Raw genomic sequence first — 20092 nt, 5'->3', positions numbered from 1 at the left:
CCGTCATTTGCATAACAATGGGGCTAATACGCAGCATTTGCCCAATTTGTAGAAAATTTTGCATAATAATGAGCCTAAACTTGCGTTTTTTGACCAATTTTTGCATATTAATGAGCGAAAATTTGCATGTTAGGGAGCTAATCCTGCACGATAATGAGCAAATATCCAAATATCTCACCTGTTATTTGCTCATTTATGCAAAAAATCACAAAATTTGGGCAAAATTTCCATATTCATGAACTGCTCTGTGCATCAATTTTCATTAGCGCACCACCCCTTCAAAAGTAGCTAGGGTTAGGGTTACGTGATTTCCCAAAAATCGCTAAATAATCAGCTCATTCTTGAATATTAATGAGCAAATCCATGCAAATTCATCACCCAACATTTGCATTTACACCACCGAACCACATTTTCACTTTATTTCACTTCATTTTCCCAATTTTTTACACTTTTCACAAAAAAATACACTCTAAGATGCATTACCACTGTTACTTTCAAAGATCACTTTTTGCCTGAATTTGAATAAAAATTGTTAAATGTCGAAAATTTGTTAAAAATGATCATTTGTGTGGCGCACTGCACCTCCAAACTATCATTCTGGGCCCATTTATTAGTTTTCTCAAAAAATGGGTTTTGTATCATCAAAACAGTACTGACCCTAACCTAAAAATTATGGGTTAGTATCTTTATTTTTTTGACGGTTTTACACTAACCTTTTTTAGAATTTACAACAGCTCCCCACAAAGGATGGGAGGGGAATTACAATAATTTTCAATAATTCATAACTCCGCAACCGTACCACCTAGAAACTCTGTTTTTTTCCCCTGCTTCAGCTCGCTCCCGTCTTCCATCCTACCAAATTAAAAAAAAAATTTAAAATACAGTGATTTTTCATACCTTTTTGGAAATTCCCTATGGGAAAAATGAATGGGAAAAAACTTAGCAAAATAGCAAAAAAAAATGACCCCTAACTCTTAACGGGTCCGTTTCGTCGAAGATTTGCGCGAAACTTTGCCCACCATAATTTCAGCCAATTTCATGAAGAAACTTTTTGGACCCGTGTTAGGGTAAGGGGATAGGTTAGGTTTAGGGCTAAGGGTAGGGGATAGGTTAGGTTTAGGGGTAGGGGGATAGGTTAGGTTTAGGGCTAAGGGTAGGGGAATGGTTAAGCTTTAGGGATGGGAGGGAGCCCAAAACCACATCAGGAATGTCGTTGTGCACTGACCTACCCAAGTCACCAAGCAGAGACCTACCCCACTCCCCCTCACACTCAAATAGGACATCCTGTTTGCCAATATCCAATTGCCCCATAAATTTAGGGTCGCATTGGTGAAACACTCACTTTCAAAGGTCAACTGCCTGGTACTTGCCGACATGCCAGCCAATAAGCCAACCCTTGAAATCCCAAACGCTGTAGAGCTCAAGTCCAAAGATCAGTGGCCAGCTTTAAACAAATTGCCCTTCCTCGCACCATATTAGGCATCTAATAACTCTGAACAGGTTCATTTCCTGGCCACTCCTAAAACCAGGGGGTCCTTTTGACCTCTTGAGCACTTTAAATGCAATGGATTCCTGGAGCCCCAAATCCAGGGGGTCTATCTCAACCTCTTTTAACTATCTTGTGGCATACCCACGCCCTTTTATTTCATTTATCGGCACCCCCATAAAACTCAATTGGCACCCCTTTAAACTGCGTCATGTTCTCACTAGCCAAAGTTCACTATTCATCAGGCCTTCCATTGTCCGTCGACCCTCGGGTCCGCCACCTGCCAGCATCGCTCAGCGCCAGTGGCCGCAATACCAAATGCGGTTCCAAAATTAATATTATAGGTAGTGGCAATTCTCATTATGTTTATTTTTATATATAAGGAGGGGGTTAGGGTTAGGGGTTAGGGTTAGGCGGTGCTCCTTATCTTTCGTTAGAAAATGTTTAAAGACCTTTTTAGTCAGGAAGACTCCAGACCCCAGAGAGATTATTCCTTTGGTTACAACCTTCTCTGGGGGGAGCAGATTAATTAATAAGATGGCAAAATCTAATTTAGGCAGAGTCATGACGGGCACCACAGTCATGTCTGCCTCAGGTTACACACACACACAGCTTCCTGTGAGACTACGTCTACACCATTTTGAACATAAAAAATGAATTATTGGATAATTGGATGCTCTAAACAGTCCATAAAGAAGCTACAACTTGTTCAAAATGCTGCAGCTAGAGTCCTAACTAAGGCTAGAAAATTCGATCATATTAGTCCCACTTTCGCTGCATTACACTGGCTTCCAATTAAATATTGAATTGAATTTAAAGTTCTTCTGTTAACCTATAAGGCGTTAAATGGTCTTGTCCCACAATATCTGAATGAACGCATTGCGTACTACAACCCATCTCGCCCTTTGCGCTCCCAAAATGCTGGATTTCTCCTAGTTCCCAAAATTTGTAAGACTACAGCCGGAGGCAGAGCTTTCTCCTTTAAAGCCCCTCAATTATGGAATAGCCTTCCAGCTCCAATCCGAGATTCTGACAGTTCCAATCTTTAAATCTAGACTTAAGACTCACCTATTTAATCAAGCCTTCAGCTAATATTCCCCTTGTAAGGTGTGGGGCTCGGGGACCCCCAGACATTGTGATTTCTGGTGATCTGAGATGTTGATGCTGTCTTCCAGCTGTGTCATGGCATCACTCAGTTGTGACAATGACTTGACTGGAAAGCAATGTCTCAGTGAGCCCTAATGAATGTGGTCACCTCCGAACCCCTCCCTTTAGTTATGCTGCTATAGATTAGCCTGCCGGAGCCACATGCTGATCACTGGCCATTTCCGCAAGAGGATGTGCTGATGCTAGCTCCTACCTGAGGCTCACCATCTACACCGAAGGGACTGTGACTACTTGGCCGGGGAACAAGGACCATAACTTTATCTGTAGAACCATCTTGCGCACCACGGACTTGTGCTAACAGGCTGCCCAATGGAGGATGGGTGCCCTTTTGAGTCTTGGTCCTTCTGAGGTTTCTTCCTAATCCCCACCACCCTAGGTAGTTTTTCCTTGCCACTGTTGCCTTTGGCTTGTTCATTAGGCATGTGGACCCATACGATTGTAAAGCTGCTTTGTGACAACATGTGTTGTGAAAAGTGCTATATAAATAAATTTGACTTTGACTTTGACATTATTAATCCACGGACAGGACAAATATTTTCTACCCCCCCCCCCCCAAAAAAAAAAAACTACTTCAAACTGTATTTACCAGATTTACTGTGTTAAATGCAATCTATGGTATGTGGCAGAGACCAGAAATTTTATAAAGGTTATGGATACATGTAGACATAGATATAACATCCAGCACAAGAGAGAGGCCCAAACTACGCTAGTCCAGCACTTCATTAAACATGGACTTGGGTCCTTAAGGATAATGGTTCTCCAGCATGGCCAGTTATGGTCTCACTCTCAGCAGAGAAGAACCAACCTGGAATGAATCACCAGGTTCCAGGCACCCTTGGGGCCTAAATGAGGGGCCAGATGAGGATGAGGGGTCATGCAAGTGTGAGATGTGTGACCTAAAGCAGTACCTAATGCCAGCTCCAGACTGATTCTAAATGTCCTATCCCCACCTGCGCTGTTATTTTTCGGTCCCTACTCTAACCTTTCCCAAAACCTAAAACCCCACTGCCTCCTCCTGTCCTCCTCATATCTATCCATTCTTAGGCCCAAACTTTATCTTTTCTCTCCTATACTGTGATACTCCTCCCCTCCTCTTTTCTCCACACAGGAATTAATCTGGGGTGATTTTCCCCCTAACCCTGACCTTGACTCTAACCCTAATGCCTAACCCTAGGTTTAGATTCAAGGGCAGTCCATGTCCACCTGTCACACTTTAACTCATTCTTATATCCTAACCCTAATCCTAATGAACTCATCCCTATATCCTAACCCTAATCCTATTTCTAATTCTTCCCTATATTCTAATCTCAACTGTGCTCTGAATATTGTGACTCTATGGTACCCATATGAAGTGCTGTTTCACAGATTGAGGGTGATATTAAACATAGTGGTGTATCCATAGCAGTAGGGTGAACCATTTCATATAAGCATAATTTGGGGAATCCTGGACTGGGAGCCATCACATGGGGTGATTAATTTCAGTGATGGTTGTGCATGATCATATAACACTCTTGGAATATGAGGCCAGTATAATATGGCCAATGGTGCTCTTGTTATATTCCAGTTCTTTAACAGCACAAATATTTGTTGAACATCCCTTCAAAATGTCATGTAGTAATTCTGAACAAAAAAGGGCTGAACTTATTATTAGTACAGCAATGAATTATTATCATTAATGTTATATTGTTGTTATATGATGATGATTTTTTTGTTGTTGTAATTTTTCACATTACGTTACCATGCATAGCCACTAGGGGGAGCAATAAAACCATTTTGAAGGCTTTTCTGAGACAAGCTCTTCTCCTCTGTCCCATTTTTTCCTATCCTTCAGTAATTAGTAAGTAAGTAAGTAAAATTAATTTATATAGCACTTTTCACAGACAATTATTAAATCTCTTAACTCAGTCATCATTGTTTTACTCTTTAATTCTCTGTATCTTTTCTCTGCGTGGTCCATCCTGCCGCTGCTGCCGTCTGTAGGTGAACAATCTGCTTCCCTCCATCACCCATCTTGTTCCTCTTGTCACCTGCAGTGGGAGGGGCTGTAGAGCACTGCTGGGATCTGATTGGCTGTTTAGGGAGGATGCTGCAGTGGCATGGTGATGCTGTGCAGATGCTCAGCAGAAACAGGCTGGCAGCATCACCCACCCCCTCCCTCTCTACCCCTCCTGCCCCCTCCCTCTCTACTCCTCCTCCTTCACTCCTTCTCTACCCCTCCTCCCTTTCTACCCCTCCTCCCTCGCTCCCTCTCTACTTCCCTCTCCCTCTCTCTGTCTTTCTCTCCCTCCCCCTTCTTTTCCATCTTTCTTCCTTTCCCACACACATACACACACACACACACACACACACACACACACACACACACACACACACACACACACACAGTCAGGCACACTGCAGCAGAAGGAAGAGGACACACACAGAGTGTAAGGCAGCTCAGGCCTTTTCTCCTGCTGCCTCGTGTTCAGTGGATGGAAGACATTCCTCACGCTCTCCTCATCTTGTATGGAAGAAGACGCGGCTCCTTTATTCTGTTTTCAGTCAAGGACTGCAGCACCTAGCAACAACCACAACCTGCTCACATGAAGAGGAGTGACCACGGCACGGAGAGCTCCATCTCACACACACACACACACACACACACACACACACACACACACACACACACACACATGTACACTTAGCATGGTGGACTCGGTCATACTTACACACACTTAACATGGCAGACTCAGTCATACTTACACACAAGCATTTTACACAGGATTCTTAATCTCTCCCCCTCTCTCTCTCTCTCTCACACACACACACACAGCTTTAATTTTCCTCCTGGTGTCTTGTTGCCAGGCAGTGTGGACACAGAAGCAGGTCTACTTTTTTCTGTGCGTGTGAATCTGACCGTATGTGTTTCCAGGATTTGGGCTCTTACACAACTGAGCACAGGAAGTGCTGATTCCTTTTTCAGTCTGGATTCAGTTGCTCCTCTTCCTTGTGACGAAGGCCTACTGTATCCCAGGATGCTGTGCAGCAAGCCGCTTCGCTAGGCTGCAGCAGCATGGGTGGAGCCCCAGGCGAGCGAGAAGGTACGGATTGGACGGCTCTTCTCCGGACGGGTGCACACACACACCCTGCTACAGCTCATGGGTGAGGACGGCGAGAGCCCCAAAATCAACCACAGCTTCCTGCGAGACTACGTGACGGAGGGTACGTACTCACACACACCCCACACACTCAGAACAAACACACGCCACACTCAGAAAGGCAACCTGATCTATTTCACCTCTACAACCCTGCAGTGGGCAGCAGTCACACTCACACTGTGTTGTGCTGAGTCAGTGGGACGTTTGTCCTGCTGAAGACAACCAGATTTCTGAGGGGACACAAATATGACATTATTAATATCTGTAATGTATGGCCTTCTTACAGCTTTTATAAATGAAACAGTTGGACACATGGTTAAATAATAGTGTCCGCAGTAACCACAGTCATTTTCCTATATATTCCCAGGTCATCTGACAATACCAAAATGACCTAATGCATAGAACAATTGTGGACTGCCTGGCATCCTTGAACCAGTAGTAAAATGCCTGATCCAGTAGTCAGACACTTGTGAACCTATACTAAGACGCTTGAACAAATAGTCAGACGCCTGACTTTTGATACTGGTTACCAGGTTTTTCACTCTTCATCTGTACACAGTGAATTCATTTATTTTGCCAAGCCCCATAAATAATGGAGCAAATCTCCTGCATTCTGTATGCCTGCATCAAACTGCCTGCTGAGGCTTTTCAGATAAACACATGTTTTATATTGAAGCCTTATGGCACTACAGTAGTCAAGTGAAGTCAGTTTATCTATAAAGCTCATGAATGTTTGGGTCCAGAACGCTGATGTGCAAGACAATTCATTATTACTGCAATGGGCAAAGGACTCCACACTGACCCAGACTGTATCTTATTCTCTAAAACTCTAAAGCATAATACACATTTTAGGATGTGTATGTATAAAATGTATAAATGTATAAAAATTGTAAATCATCTATGAATCTTTGCACTTCAAATTGAAAATGGCCATGTATACAGGCTATTCATCTTGTCAGTACACACATAGTCAGGTTAAAAACTAAAAAGTGCAACAGTGAGGATCACAGCAGTTGTTTGTGCTTGTGTCAATATGCTAATTCAGTCCATACACTCCCAATTACCACAATTATCAACAAAAATGAATGATTGAACAACAAGAACATGAACCCTCTCTGGTTGTATGGTTGCTTCTCTCCCTCCCTGTCCTTCAGCTGATGTTATTTCCACGGTGGAGTTCAACCAGACTGGAGACCTGCTGGCGACTGGGGACAGGGGAGGCCGAGTGGTCATCTTCCAGCGGGAGCCAGAAGTGAGTCCACCTGTCCACCTGTCCATCTGTCCACCTGTCTCTCTGTCCACCTGTCTAGATCACCAGAAAGTCTACAGGAAGCATGTCCCTGGTTTTAATAGAAGCTGCAGTGCAGCAAAAGTAACAGGCATAAAACTCCATCAACTCCTAACCCATAATTTAACCTGACCCCTAACCCAGATTAAGGGTTAGGGTTTAGGGATTAGGGTTATGGAGCCACTCATCACAACGTTAGCTCTGGCTGTCAGGCAGCAGGTCATTCTCATTCCTAACCTTAGGGACTTTGTCAGTTATAAATAACATTTAAAAAACCGCTTGTAAAACGTTTTAAAACGTTCAATCAATCATATTTTGTCTTAAATATGTCAAATGACTTCCAATTTAGCCAATAAAATTGAAGAATTTCATCATGTGACCAAACTTTTATGGTGTCTAGGGGAAATAATTGATACAGTTCCATGCTTTCGACCACATGGTAGGGTTACACAGGTGCCATGGTAAGATCATTATAATAAAAATAATAATAATAGTGCTATAATAATTATTATGATGAGCTAATAGTAAATATGCCAATGGAACTTAAGTGTCTGAGGGTGAAGATGAGGGTGGTGATGAAGGTCAGTCAGAGGCAGCCAGCCGTAGGTTGCTATGGACTCAGGCTTGTGTTCACCATCATGCCCCAGTCTGGTTAGGTCATCCTCTGTGTCAGATGGACACAAGTAACAGCTGTACTGCACCAGTGTAACAGACGAATGACACCAGTGTGATGTTCTGTACTGCACCAGTGTAACAGACGCATGACACCAGTGTGATGTGCTGTACTGCACCAGTGTAACAGACGCATGACACCAGTGTGATGTCCTGTACTGCACCAGTGTAACAGACGAATGACACCAGTGTCATGTTCTGTACTGCACCAGTGTAACAGACGAATGACACCAGTGTGATGTGCTGTACTGCACCAGTGTAACAGACGAATGACACCAGTGTGATGTGCTGTACTGCACCAGTGTAACAGACGAATGACACCAGTGTGATGTTCTGTACTGCACCAGTGTAACAGACGAATGACACCAGTGTGATGTTCTGTACTGCACCAGTGTAACGGACGAATGACACCAGTGTGATGTGCTGTACTGCACCAGTGTAACGGACGAATGACACCAGTGTGATGTGCTGTACTGCACCAGTGTAACAGACGAATGACACCAGTGTTCTGTGAGACAGACAGGAGGCGACTCTTATGCTGTCTCACTCTTTATTCCTGCAGACCACCAGCAGTAACACTGTACTGTATTGTCTTTCAGCTATAGTTTTTGTACCTCTTTGCAATGCTATGAATGCTACCATTCCATTCACATTATCAACGACACACACTCATAGCTGCACATACACACTGTGTTATATGGTAGGTTGTGTTACTAAAGGAATGGTAGACATTACTGCTCAAGGGTGAGTTTCCCAAAACGTTCTTAGTGTTAAGTACTTCTTAACCTCGTATGTAAGAACGAGGTTACGAAGTACTTAGCGCTAAGAACGTTTTGGGAAACTCACCCCTAATCTCTACAGTGAGAGAACAGGAAGAAAATGCTAAGTGATCATATAGTGGTTTAAAATAATGTAAAATTCCTTATAGTCTCATTGACTAGCCCACAATGGAGATAATATTTCAAAGAATAATAACACTGAAACAAGAAAAAGAGGATTACAACATTCCTGCACACAACCAGCAGTAACACTGTACTTTCCCTCATCTACAGTTTTTGATCAGATAACATATGTGTATGTAATGAGCGATGGTTTAAGTGCCTAAAACACTTCAATATACCGATAAATATTACTGGCTTGGTCCTACTAATGTAGAAAAAAGATATGCATTGTATCTATAAGCAACTGAATTATTATTTTGCCTTAGGATTGTGAAAAATTTCATGACTTACCTCTGGCAACACGCTATGAAAGTCTGCTAGAGTATGGAAAGCCAGAAGTACAAAAAACGGGAAGCAGTTATGTAGCTGACTGGCAGGAAGTTGTAATCGCATAGTCCTGAGAGTGGCAACATTGTCCTGAGAGTGGCAACATTGTCCTGAAAGTGACAACATAGTCCTGAGAGTGGCATCATAGTCCTGAGAATAGCAACATGGTCCTGAGAGTAGCAACATCGTCCGGAGAGAGGCAACATCGTCCTGAGAGTGGCAACATCGTCCTGAGAGTGGCAACATAGTCCTGAGAGTGGCATCATAATCCTGAGAGTGGCACCATAGTCCTGAGAGTGGCACCATAGTCCTGAGAGTGGCACCATAGTCCTGAGAGCGGCATCATACTTAATTTTGTTTTAAGCTGTTATCTTACATGTCATTAAATGATATTTAAATGAAAATTTTAATATGTTAAATTTTAATATGTTAAACACATACACCCGTCATTAAATGCTGTCAAAATGCAAAGTGCTAGGGTTAGGGTTAAAGCTAGGCTTAGGGCAAGAATTGTATTGTTTTTACAAAATTGTGCTTATGGAACGATTGTGAACATAAATCACACTAAAAATCTTCAAAGAATGTAAGAGTAATCAATACAAAATGTTGCACCTACAGATTATTATATTTTTAGATTATTATAATTGTAGTTCCATAAGATTGTGGTTTTATCAAACTAATAAGAACATAAAAATTTTATACATTAAAAAAATATTTTATGTCCTCTTTTGTATTAACTGAATTAAAAATAACACTTCAGTTGGTTGGTCCTGTTTTCTGTAGCTGAGATTAAACAAACCAAATGTTTTGAGTACATTTTGTTTCTGACTACTGGTATTTATATCAGGGAAGAGCTCGGACTGATCTGTGTACCTGTTTCCTACAGGTTAAAGGAGACACTGAAGAGCTAGGAGACGCAGGGGAGTATAATGTCTACAGCACGTTTCAGAGCCACGAGCCCGACTTTGACTACCTAAAAAGTCTCGAAATTGAGGAGAAGATCAACAGGATTCGCTGGCTGCCCCAGCAGAATGCCGCCCACTTCCTCCTCTCCACCAATGGTGAGCAGAGAAACTGCCATCAGACTGGACACGATGCACTAAAGAGTCTCGAGAGTGATCTGAAGGTTCCTAAGTCCCACATTCCTAAAAAAATGGGGGTTAGGATTGTGACAACAATCTGTTTATTTTAAATGATTGGTGTATATAATCACATTGTGCTGTAGGGGAAGGTAATCTTTATACACGACTGTTGAACAGATAAGACCATAAAGCTGTGGAAGGTGAGTCAGCGTGACAGGAGGCCAGAAGGTTATAACCTGAAGGATGAAGAAGGTCGTTTCAAGGATGTTTCCACAGTGACATCATTACAGGTGTGTGCTGAAGGGTTTTCCATTGTAAATTCTTTACAAATATTTGTCTGGTTATATGTTCATAGCAACATTTTCAGGGGGTTCAGAAAGTATTCAGAACCCTTTAAATTTTTCACTCTGTTTTATTTCAGCCATTTGCTAAAAAGAAAAAGGTTTGTTTTATTTCTCATTAATGTACACTTAGCACCCCATCTTGACAGAAAAAACTGCATCTCTCAGCCACAGTGATCTTTGTGTTCTTCTTCACCTCTCTCACCAAGGCTCTTCTCTCACGACTGTTCAGTTTGGCTGGACGGCCAGGTCTAGAAAGAGTTCTGGTCATCCCAAACTTATTCCGTTTAAGGATTATGGAGACAACTGTGCTTTTAGGAACCTTGAGTACTGCAGAAATTCTTTTGTAACCTTGGCCAGATCCGTGCTGCCACAGTACTGTCTCTCAGCTCCTTGGGTAGTTCCTTCAACCTCAATATAGACAGGTGTGTGAGGTCTTATATAGACAGGTGTGTGAGGTGTGAGGTCATATATACAGAGGTGTGTGAGGTCTTAAATAGAGAGGTGTGTGAGGTCTTATATAGACAGGTGTGTGAGGTCTTATATAGACAGGTGTGTGAGGTCTTATGTAGACAGGTGTGTGAGGTGTGAGCTCTTATATAGACAGGTGTGTGAGGTCTTATATAAACAGGTATGTGAGGTGTGAGGTCTTATATAGACAGGTGTGTGAGCTCTTATATAGACAGGTGTGTGAGGTCTTATATAAACAGGTGTGTGAGGTGTGAGGTCTTATATAGACAGGTGTGTGAGGTCTTATATAGACAGGTGTGTGAGGTGTGAGGTCTTATATAGACAGGTGTGTGAGCTCTTATATAGACAGGTGTGTGAGGTCTTATATAAACAGGTGTGTGAGGTGTGAGGTCTTATATAGACAGGTGTGTGAGGTCTTATATAGACAGGTGTGTGAGGTGTGAGGTCTTATATAGACAGGTGTGTGAGGTCTTATATAGACAGGTGTGTGCCTTTCCTAATCAAGTCCAATCAGTTTACTTAAACACAGGACTCCAATGAAGGAGTATAACCATCTCAAGGGGGATCCGAAGAAATGGACAGCATGTGAGTTAAATATGAGTGTCATAGCAAAGGGTCTGAATACTTATGACCATGTAATATTTAAATTTTTATTTTTAAATAAATTTGCAACAATTTCTACATTTCTGTTTTTTTCTGTCAAGATGGGGTGCTGAGTGTAACTTAATGATAAATAAAATGTACTTTTTTGATTTTAGCAAATGGCTGCAATGAAACAAAGTGAAAAATTTTAAGGGGACTGTATACTTTCTGTACCCACTGTATATGCATACAACAGGCCAAATTCTTAGCTCGGGAAACAAACAAACCAAAAAATATCAAATTAATATCAAAACTGGGAAAAAAGACAACCAAGAACACACAGACAGACAAGTAGACTATAGGGTTTAGGCTTTAGGGGTTAGGGTCAAACAGTGTGTTTGTTTGGCTTTGCTTTGTTTGTTCTAACCCAAACAACTACCGTGTGTTTGTTTGGCTGCCAAAACAGAGTAAAGCCAATGATCTTGCATGGTGGTAAAAATCAATACAAAAGTGAATGAATGAATAACTAATAGATAGATATTCCAAAGGTAAATAAAGGCTGGTTTTATTCTGTAAGGCATTCTGTAGTGTTTGGTTTGTCTGCACCTTCTTTTGGACAGAATTTGTTAAGGTCGAATCACTTAAGATGTGTGATTGATCCAGGTTCCGGTACTGAAGCCGACTGATCTGATGGTGGAGGTGAGGCCACGCCGTGTCTTTGCAAATGGCCACACCTACCATGTGAACTCTATCTCGGTAAACAGCGATGGGGAAACATATCTGTCAGCTGATGATCTGAGAATCAACATGTGGCACCTGGCCATTACAGACCGGAGCTTCAGTATCTTCCTTTAGGTGCCGCAACACATCTAGATTATCAACACATCTAGATTATCAACACATCTAGGTCATCAACACATCTAGGTCATCAACACATCTAGATCATCCATACTTCTAGATCAACAAACCTAGATCATCCATACAACTAGGTCATTGGTGTTGTGGGGTTTGGGTGGTTCACTTAGTTCAGTGTTAACTGCATGCTAAACTCTTCCAGAGCAAGGGCCTTAACTCTCCCTCATCAGACATTGTAGACATTAAGCCAGCAAACATGGAGGACCTGACGGAGGTGATCACAGCTGCGGAGTTCCACCCACAGCACTGCCACCTGTTTGTCTACAGCAGCAGCAAGGGGACGCTCCGCCTGTGTGACATGAGAGCATCCGCCCTCTGTGACAAACACTCCAAGAGTAAGCAAACCTCAACCCGTTCACAAGCTCCTTCTCCGTACACACACACCTGTACACCAGCCCCACCCACACACACACCTGCACACCAGCCCCACCCACAAACACCTGTACACCAGCCCCCACTCACACACCTGTACAATAGATCCCTCCCACCCACACACACCTGTACACCAGCCCCCACCCACAAACACCTGTACACCAGCCCCCACTCACACACCTGTACAATAGATCCCCACCCACACACACCTGTACACCAGATCCCACCCACACACACTATGTGGCTATAGTGAGGCTATAGTGAATAAAACAGGGTTCAGGGGGACATAAACAAGACATGAAAAGAGCTAAAGAATGTTTTGATCACTCACTGACTGGCATGGTTAGGGGTAATGTTTTTAGGTTTAGGCTTCGGATTAGGGTTAGTTAGGGTTCAGGTTAGTTAGGGTTAGAGAGCAATGGCAAGATTATGCAAGTGTAAGAATGTAGGAGCTGAAATATGGATAGAATTCACTGTGTAATTCATAATGTTTTCTTTATACATGATTATAAGAACATAAGCTATTACTATAGCAACAGTATCCAGTCACACTAACAAATACTGAGATCATACTTTTGATCAAATGTTATCTACTTGTAACCAGATCTCTTGTTTTCAGTTATACACTTGAACTAATTGTTTTATTCACTTGGCACTACCGTGAAGTGCACTAGGGTTAGGGTAAGTGTTTTATTCACTTGGCATTACCGTGAAGTGCACTAACGTGAAGTGCACTAACGTGTTTGTTCTAGTCTTTGAGGAGCCAGAGGACCCTGGCAGTAAATCCTTCTTCTCCGAGATCATCTCCTCCGTATCTGATGTGAAGTTCAGCCACAGTGGTCGCTACCTGCTCACACGAGACTACCTGAGCACCAAGGTGTGGGACCTGAATATGGAGAAAGGCCCTGTGGAGACGTACCAGGTGAGACAGTGTCCAGGCCACAGGACACCTTTAGTGTTCACACTACACTACACCTTTAGTGTTTACACTACACTACACCTTTAGTGTTCACACTACACCTCACCTTTAGTGTTCACACTACACTACACCTTTAGTGTTCACACTACACTACACCTTTAGTGTTCACACTACACCTCACCTTTAGTGTTCACTAAGGATGTATATCTTCACCACTAAGGTAGATTTGATGCACATCTCGATACACTGTCACCGAAACGATATAACTGCGATACTCTGAAACCCCTTGTCGATACAATGCGATACAAATCACTCCTGTTCACGATATGATGCGATTCAAAATGATTTGATAACGATATGACTTATTATATGAGGATTCGGTTTGATAAATGATCATTCGATACAGTTAGTTGAGGTTTGAGGATGTATTGGCCTAACCCATCAGTTTTCTTAACTCAATAGCACAATTATACTTTACTCTCTAACAATCTAAGGGATGTATGCATCTGGGGTGGGTTTCCCGAAACGTTCGTAGCGCTTCGTAACCTCGTATGAAACGTATGAGGTTAAGAAGTACTTAACGCTAAGAACGTTTCGGGAAACTCACCCCTGGTTGTTTTCAATGGAGCATTGATTTATTTTCTCCATCTATATTTATACAAAACGTTTAAAACATAATATGAACAGTTTTTAAAAGTACTGTATTAACATAGTGAAAATTATGATCTGCAACACTACTGTCTGCTAGACTTACGATGGGGTAGCGGCCGCAGAGACCACACCGTGCCATCTTTTCATGTGTGTCGCCAGGTTTGTTGTGCTACTAACGTATTTGATAGCTCTACGGCATTGTTTGCAGATTGCGTGCGTCTTGTCAAGTTGACCACTTCGCTTAAAAAACCCGAAATATTGCCACACGTTTTATTTGTGTGTCTTTTTTGGTGCATTAAATATCTTTGTCGTTGCTAATGCTCTCGTTTCCCTCCATCTTTGTTGCGTACGTCTGCGTGTTTGCGTCAGTACCTGAGGACATGATGGTGCATTTATGTTGCCTCGAAAAAAAAAAGAAATCAATAAAAATAAAAAGTATGTTGCCTCTGTAAATACGTTAGAATAAGGAATAGATACTGGAAAACAAACACCCGATTTAACCATGGTATTTGCCGATGCAAAAAGGCTAGAGTTGTTGCACCGTAAATTCGCCCGCAAATTAAACCCGATGCACGTTGAATCTACCGATGCAGTCGAATCGCAGACATGTGTGCCGATTCACCGATGTGAATCGGTGAATCTCCCCATCCCTAGGGTTCACACTACACTACACTACACCTTTAGAGTTCACACTACACCTCACCTTTAGTGTTCACACTACACTACACTACACCTTTAGTGTTCACACTACACTACACCTTTAGAGTTCACACTACACCTCACCTTTAGTGTTCACACTACACTACACTACACCTTTAGTGTTCACACTACACCTCACCTTTAGTGTTCACACTACACTACACCTTTAGTGTTCACACTACACTACACTACACCTTTAGTGTTCACACTACACTACACCTTTAGTGTTCACGCTACACTACACCTTTAGTGTTCACACTACACTACACTACACCTTTAGTGTTCATACCAGGTGTGATGGTGTCCAGGCCAGACTGGTGTCATCCACGCTTGTTGCTCACTCATTTTTAAGAAACAAATGTTTTTTTAGCCATCATTTGTGTTAGTAAAAGATTGCCACCTATTTGCTCACATATAATTAGTCTATAATAAGTGCCATGGTGTTGCCTAAAAGAAGCAGAGGGTTAATGTGCTCCCACCTTTCTGTGCAGGTGCATGACTACCTGCGCAGCAAACTGTGCTCCTTGTATGAGAACGACTGCATCTTCGACAAGTTTGAGTGTGTGTGGAACAGTACGGACAGGTAAGCTAAGCTTTTATGCAGAGAACAGTGTAGTCCAAACAACATCGGCCTTTACCAAAGCCAAAGCCATTGTCCTTATACAGATATTTATTCTGCACATTTGCTATTGCATTTAGTTACTTTAACAATGAACGGGATAATAAGGATGAATGAGAGGACAGAAATGAGAGGACAGATAAATGAGAGGACAGATGAATGAGAGTACAGATAAATGAGAGGACAGATGAATGAGAGGACAGATAAATGAGAGGACAGATGAATGAGAGGACAGATGAATGAGAGGACAGATAAATGAGAGGACAGATGAATGAGAGGACAGATGAATGAGAGGACAGATGAATGAGAGGACAGATGAATGTGAGGACAGATAAATGAGAGGACAGATGAATGAGAGGACAGATGAATGAGAGGACAGATAAATGAGAGGACAGATGAATGAGAGGACAGATGAATGAGAGGACAGATAAATGAGAGGACAGATGAATGAGAGGACAGATGAATGAGAGGACAGATGAATGAGAGGACAGATGAATGAGAGGACAGATAAATGAGAGGACAGATAAATGAGAGCCCAGTATATCGTACACAACACTCCACAACACTCCACTACACTCCACTGTGCTGCCACTGCTCCTCGGTCGTAACTCCGGTCCGTCGTTAACCAGACCCGTCGTTAAGTGGCTAGTGAATTAAAGTGAATTAAAATGATAGCTTGTTAGCCTAGGCAGCACGGAGCTTCACTGTCACTGCTTTGAGGGCTGTTTCTGTTGACTGTGCCCATTTGAAACCAGACTGATTGGGATCATGGAGTTGGTTCTGGGTGAGGAAGAGAGATAAAATTGACAAAACAAATCATGGAAGTCCAGCTGCACTCAAACACTCAAAAATGCAGTAAAACTGTGGTGGACATTTGGGGAGTTAGTGAATGTAGCAGCTGTAGTGAGCAGAGAGACACTGTGTGTGTGTGTGTGTGTGTGTGTGTGTGTGTGTGTGTGTGTGTGTGTGTGTGTGTGTGTGTGTGTGTGTGTGTGTGTGTGTGTGTGTGTGTACGAGCGTGTGTATGTGTGTGTGTGTGTGTACGAGTGTGTGTGTGTGTGTGTGTGAGTGTGTGTGCAAAGGAGTGTGTAAGATAGTGTTTGCTGGGAGTGAGTACAATACAGTTGAAAACGAATGATCTAACTAATAAATATCTCACTAAGAGACCCTATATTGCAGAGAAAGAAAATAATCTCATTGTTTTATTTGTATTCATCTGAAAACATTCATGATATCTGTAAAATGTTTTTTTTTAATCCCCATTAATCAAAGCTTCACCCAACCAACAGAACTTCTACATCGCGTCATCTCTGTTATTTTACTGTTTTCACTATGTAACCCTTTTCTCTTTTTGAACTCTCTCCTGCCCTCTAGTGTCATCATGACCGGAACGTATAACAGCTTCTTCCGCATGTTTGATCGGGAGGTGGGGCGTGGTGTGACGCTGGAGGCGTGGAGGGAGAGTAGCAAACCACGCGCTGTGCTACGAACCCGCCGTGTCTACACAGGGGGACGGCGTCGCCGTGGAGACGTGGGTGTGGACAGCTTGGACTTCACCAAAAAGATTCTCCATATGGCCTGGCACCCTGCGGAGAACATTATCGCCATAGCAGCCACCAACAACCTGTACATCTTTCAAGACAGAATACACCCAGAAAACCAGTGATGGTTACAAGAGCAATTATCTCAACGGTGGACTGTGGCTCTGTATGACTGACACACACACACACACACACACACACACACACACACACACACACACACACACACACACACTGACGACAAACATTTTAATGATCCTGAGAAGATGTAATTCAAATAGAGTTTGTGGACAATTGCAAAGACAGGCAACAGAGAGGATTCAACTTACTCTGACCCAATCATAATAATCATAATCATCATAATCACAGTCCCTGTTATCCTTTACTGCCAAGAATATTTCAGTTTGTGAATTTATGTTGAAGAGGGCACCACTGTCAACTTTTCCTTATGTGCAACTGACAGTTCTGACTAATCCCTGAAAGATACACCTGAGAGTGAGCAGATGATACACCTGAGAGTGAGCAGATGATACACCTGAGAGTGAGCAGATGATACACCTGAGAGTGAGCAGATACACCTGAGAGTGAGCAGAGAGATGAACTCTGTAGCTCAGACACAAAATCAGTGTGTCACTTGGCTGGTGTAGATGCATTTCACCTGGTTGTCATGGTTTCAGGAGTGCTCTAAGCAGTCTTCCAAACATGTCCTTCCCAAAACAAACCCGCCATTGTGTCACTCTGAGTCACTCTGTGTGTGTCTGCATTCTCACCATAGATTTGCTTAACCCTTAGCCAAGACATTTACATTAGGGGTTCTCTTTTAAACATATCTCAGTCTCTCAGTAGCGGCCTGTTTCTTTATGGTAGGGTTAGGATTAGGGTTGGGGTTGAGGATAGGGTTAGGATTAAGATTAGGGTTGGGTTTGGGGTTAGGGTTGGGGTTAGTTGGCTCTCAGTCCCTCAGCTCCAGCCTGTCTGTTTAGGAATTCATGTGGTACTATATTTTTGCCCCAGAGTAACAAGGCTAACAGGAAAGAGAGGCCTTGCACAAAATAATTTTCATAGTTTTCTAAACACAGTTTTCTCACACCACATCTTGTTCATAACACAATATCACAATGTCAGGGGCAAATTTTGGAAATGGGAGTTTTTGATTAATAATTTCTTTAACTTACACTAAGACACCCTAGACTAGCCCAGATCTTTGAACACTTCAACATTGACTAGTTCTAAGTCTTTCTCGGTGATGGTCTTAACCTTAACAAATCTTTAACTCATCACCTTCAACCCCTTCTTATACAATTCTAAACTTTACTCTAGATGACTTAGTTAATACTATGTCCTAACACCATCCCAAAGCTTAACCAACACTACCGTTTAGGATAAGCTTGTGTTAAACTAAAGATTAACCACAATCTCATCTACACCGACACTAACTAACCTCAGTTATAGGACAGAGTCTATAAATGTAGACTAATTGTAAACCAGTAACTCTTGACGCTACATTTGGAAAAATACATATTTATGTGTAAACTGCATTTATGGATGTTTAACTGTAAGATCAAAGGCCAGCAATGAGTGGACACGTTTATCTCATTGACATGTACTTGTGTGCTGCACACATTGCATCTGCCCCAGTTCTGAGTGAACGCCACCTGTTCTAAACTCCACACATAAGCAACAACAAACTACAAATGGATGTAATTAAACTACCAGCTAAGTAACCCCAACCCTCATCTCTATCCCTAACCCAGCTAATCTTAGGCTGAGAGCCCTAACATTAATCTAGCTCAGGGGTCGGCAACCTATGGCACACGTGCCACCGTTGGCACGCCGAGGCATAATCACTGGCACGTAGCACGCTGGACCAGCATCAGCAAAAAAATATATAATTTAATATAAATTATTATATTAATGGATTATACTTTCGCGAGTGATCGTAGCGCGCGACTCCGCACAACTCGCGTGAACCTGCGCGAGCGGTGGAGGCGTTTATACTTGGTGATCGATCGCAATATAATACTTAATTTGTGTCCATTTACACCCCCCTCCGCTAACAATTTACACTTGCCACTTGCCAAGTGTAAATTGTTAGCGGAGGGGGGTGTAAATGGACATAGTACAGGATGTCCTCTACTATAGTATGGGGTGTCCTCTACTATAGTACAGGATGTCCTCTACAATAGTACAGGATGTCCTCTACAATAGTACGGAGTGTCCTCTACTATAGTACAGGGTGTCCTCTACTATAGTACGGGATGTCCTTTACTATAGTACGGGATGTCCTTTACTATAGTACGGGATGTCCTCTATTATAGTACGGGATGGCCTATACTATAGTATGTGGTGTCCTCTACTATAGTACAGGATGTCCTCTACAATAGTACGGGATGTCCTCTACTATAGTACGGGGTGTCCTCTACTATAGTACAGGATGTCCTCTACAATAGTACGGAGTGTCCTCTACTATAGTACAGGATGTCCTCTACTATAGTACGGGTGTCCTCTACTATAGTACGGGATGTCCTCTACAATAGTACGGAGTGTCCTCTACTATAGTACAGGATGTCCTCTACTATAGTACGGGTGTCCTCTACTATAGTACAGGATGTCCTCTACTATAGTACGGGTGTCCTCTACTATAGTACAGGATGTCCTCTACTATAGTACGGGTGTCCTCTACTATAGTACGGGTGTCCTCTACTATAGTGCGGGTGTCCTCTACTATAGTACAGGGTGTCCTCTACTATAGTACAGGGTGTCCTCTACTATAGTACAGGATGTCCTCTACTATAGTACAGGATGTCCTCTACTATAGTACAGGATGTCCTCTACTATAGTACGGGATGTCCTGCACATGGAATTGCTCCATTTTTCCTTTC

At 42.5% G+C, this 20092-nt stretch overlaps 1 protein-coding gene across 1 annotated transcript in view; it reads left to right on the top strand.

Annotated features, from left to right (window-relative positions):
- Window positions 1-4817: 4817 nt before the first annotated feature.
- ppp2r2ca (protein phosphatase 2, regulatory subunit B, gamma a) overlaps window positions 4818-20092 on the top strand; it is a 16248-nt gene continuing 973 nt past the window's right edge. Inside the window, exons 1-9 of the mRNA XM_077013124.1 lie at window positions 4818-5854; window positions 6945-7042; window positions 9905-10079; window positions 10278-10390; window positions 12158-12335; window positions 12580-12744; window positions 13534-13703; window positions 15542-15633; window positions 17044-20092. The exon at window positions 17044-20092 is cut by the window's right edge and continues 973 nt beyond it. Coding sequence (XP_076869239.1) covers window positions 5791-5854; window positions 6945-7042; window positions 9905-10079; window positions 10278-10390; window positions 12158-12335; window positions 12580-12744; window positions 13534-13703; window positions 15542-15633; window positions 17044-17335 — 1347 coding nt within the window. The 5' untranslated portion in view covers window positions 4818-5790 and the 3' untranslated portion in view covers window positions 17336-20092. The remainder of the gene's footprint in view (window positions 5855-6944; window positions 7043-9904; window positions 10080-10277; window positions 10391-12157; window positions 12336-12579; window positions 12745-13533; window positions 13704-15541; window positions 15634-17043) is intronic.

The sequence above is a fragment of the Brachyhypopomus gauderio genome, chromosome 1 (genome assembly GCF_052324685.1).
Source record: "Brachyhypopomus gauderio isolate BG-103 chromosome 1, BGAUD_0.2, whole genome shotgun sequence".
Taxonomy (NCBI): Eukaryota; Metazoa; Chordata; class Actinopteri; order Gymnotiformes; family Hypopomidae; genus Brachyhypopomus; species Brachyhypopomus gauderio.
The sequence above is the reverse complement of the archived record's forward strand: the minus strand, read 5'-3'. Positions and strand labels throughout refer to the sequence as shown.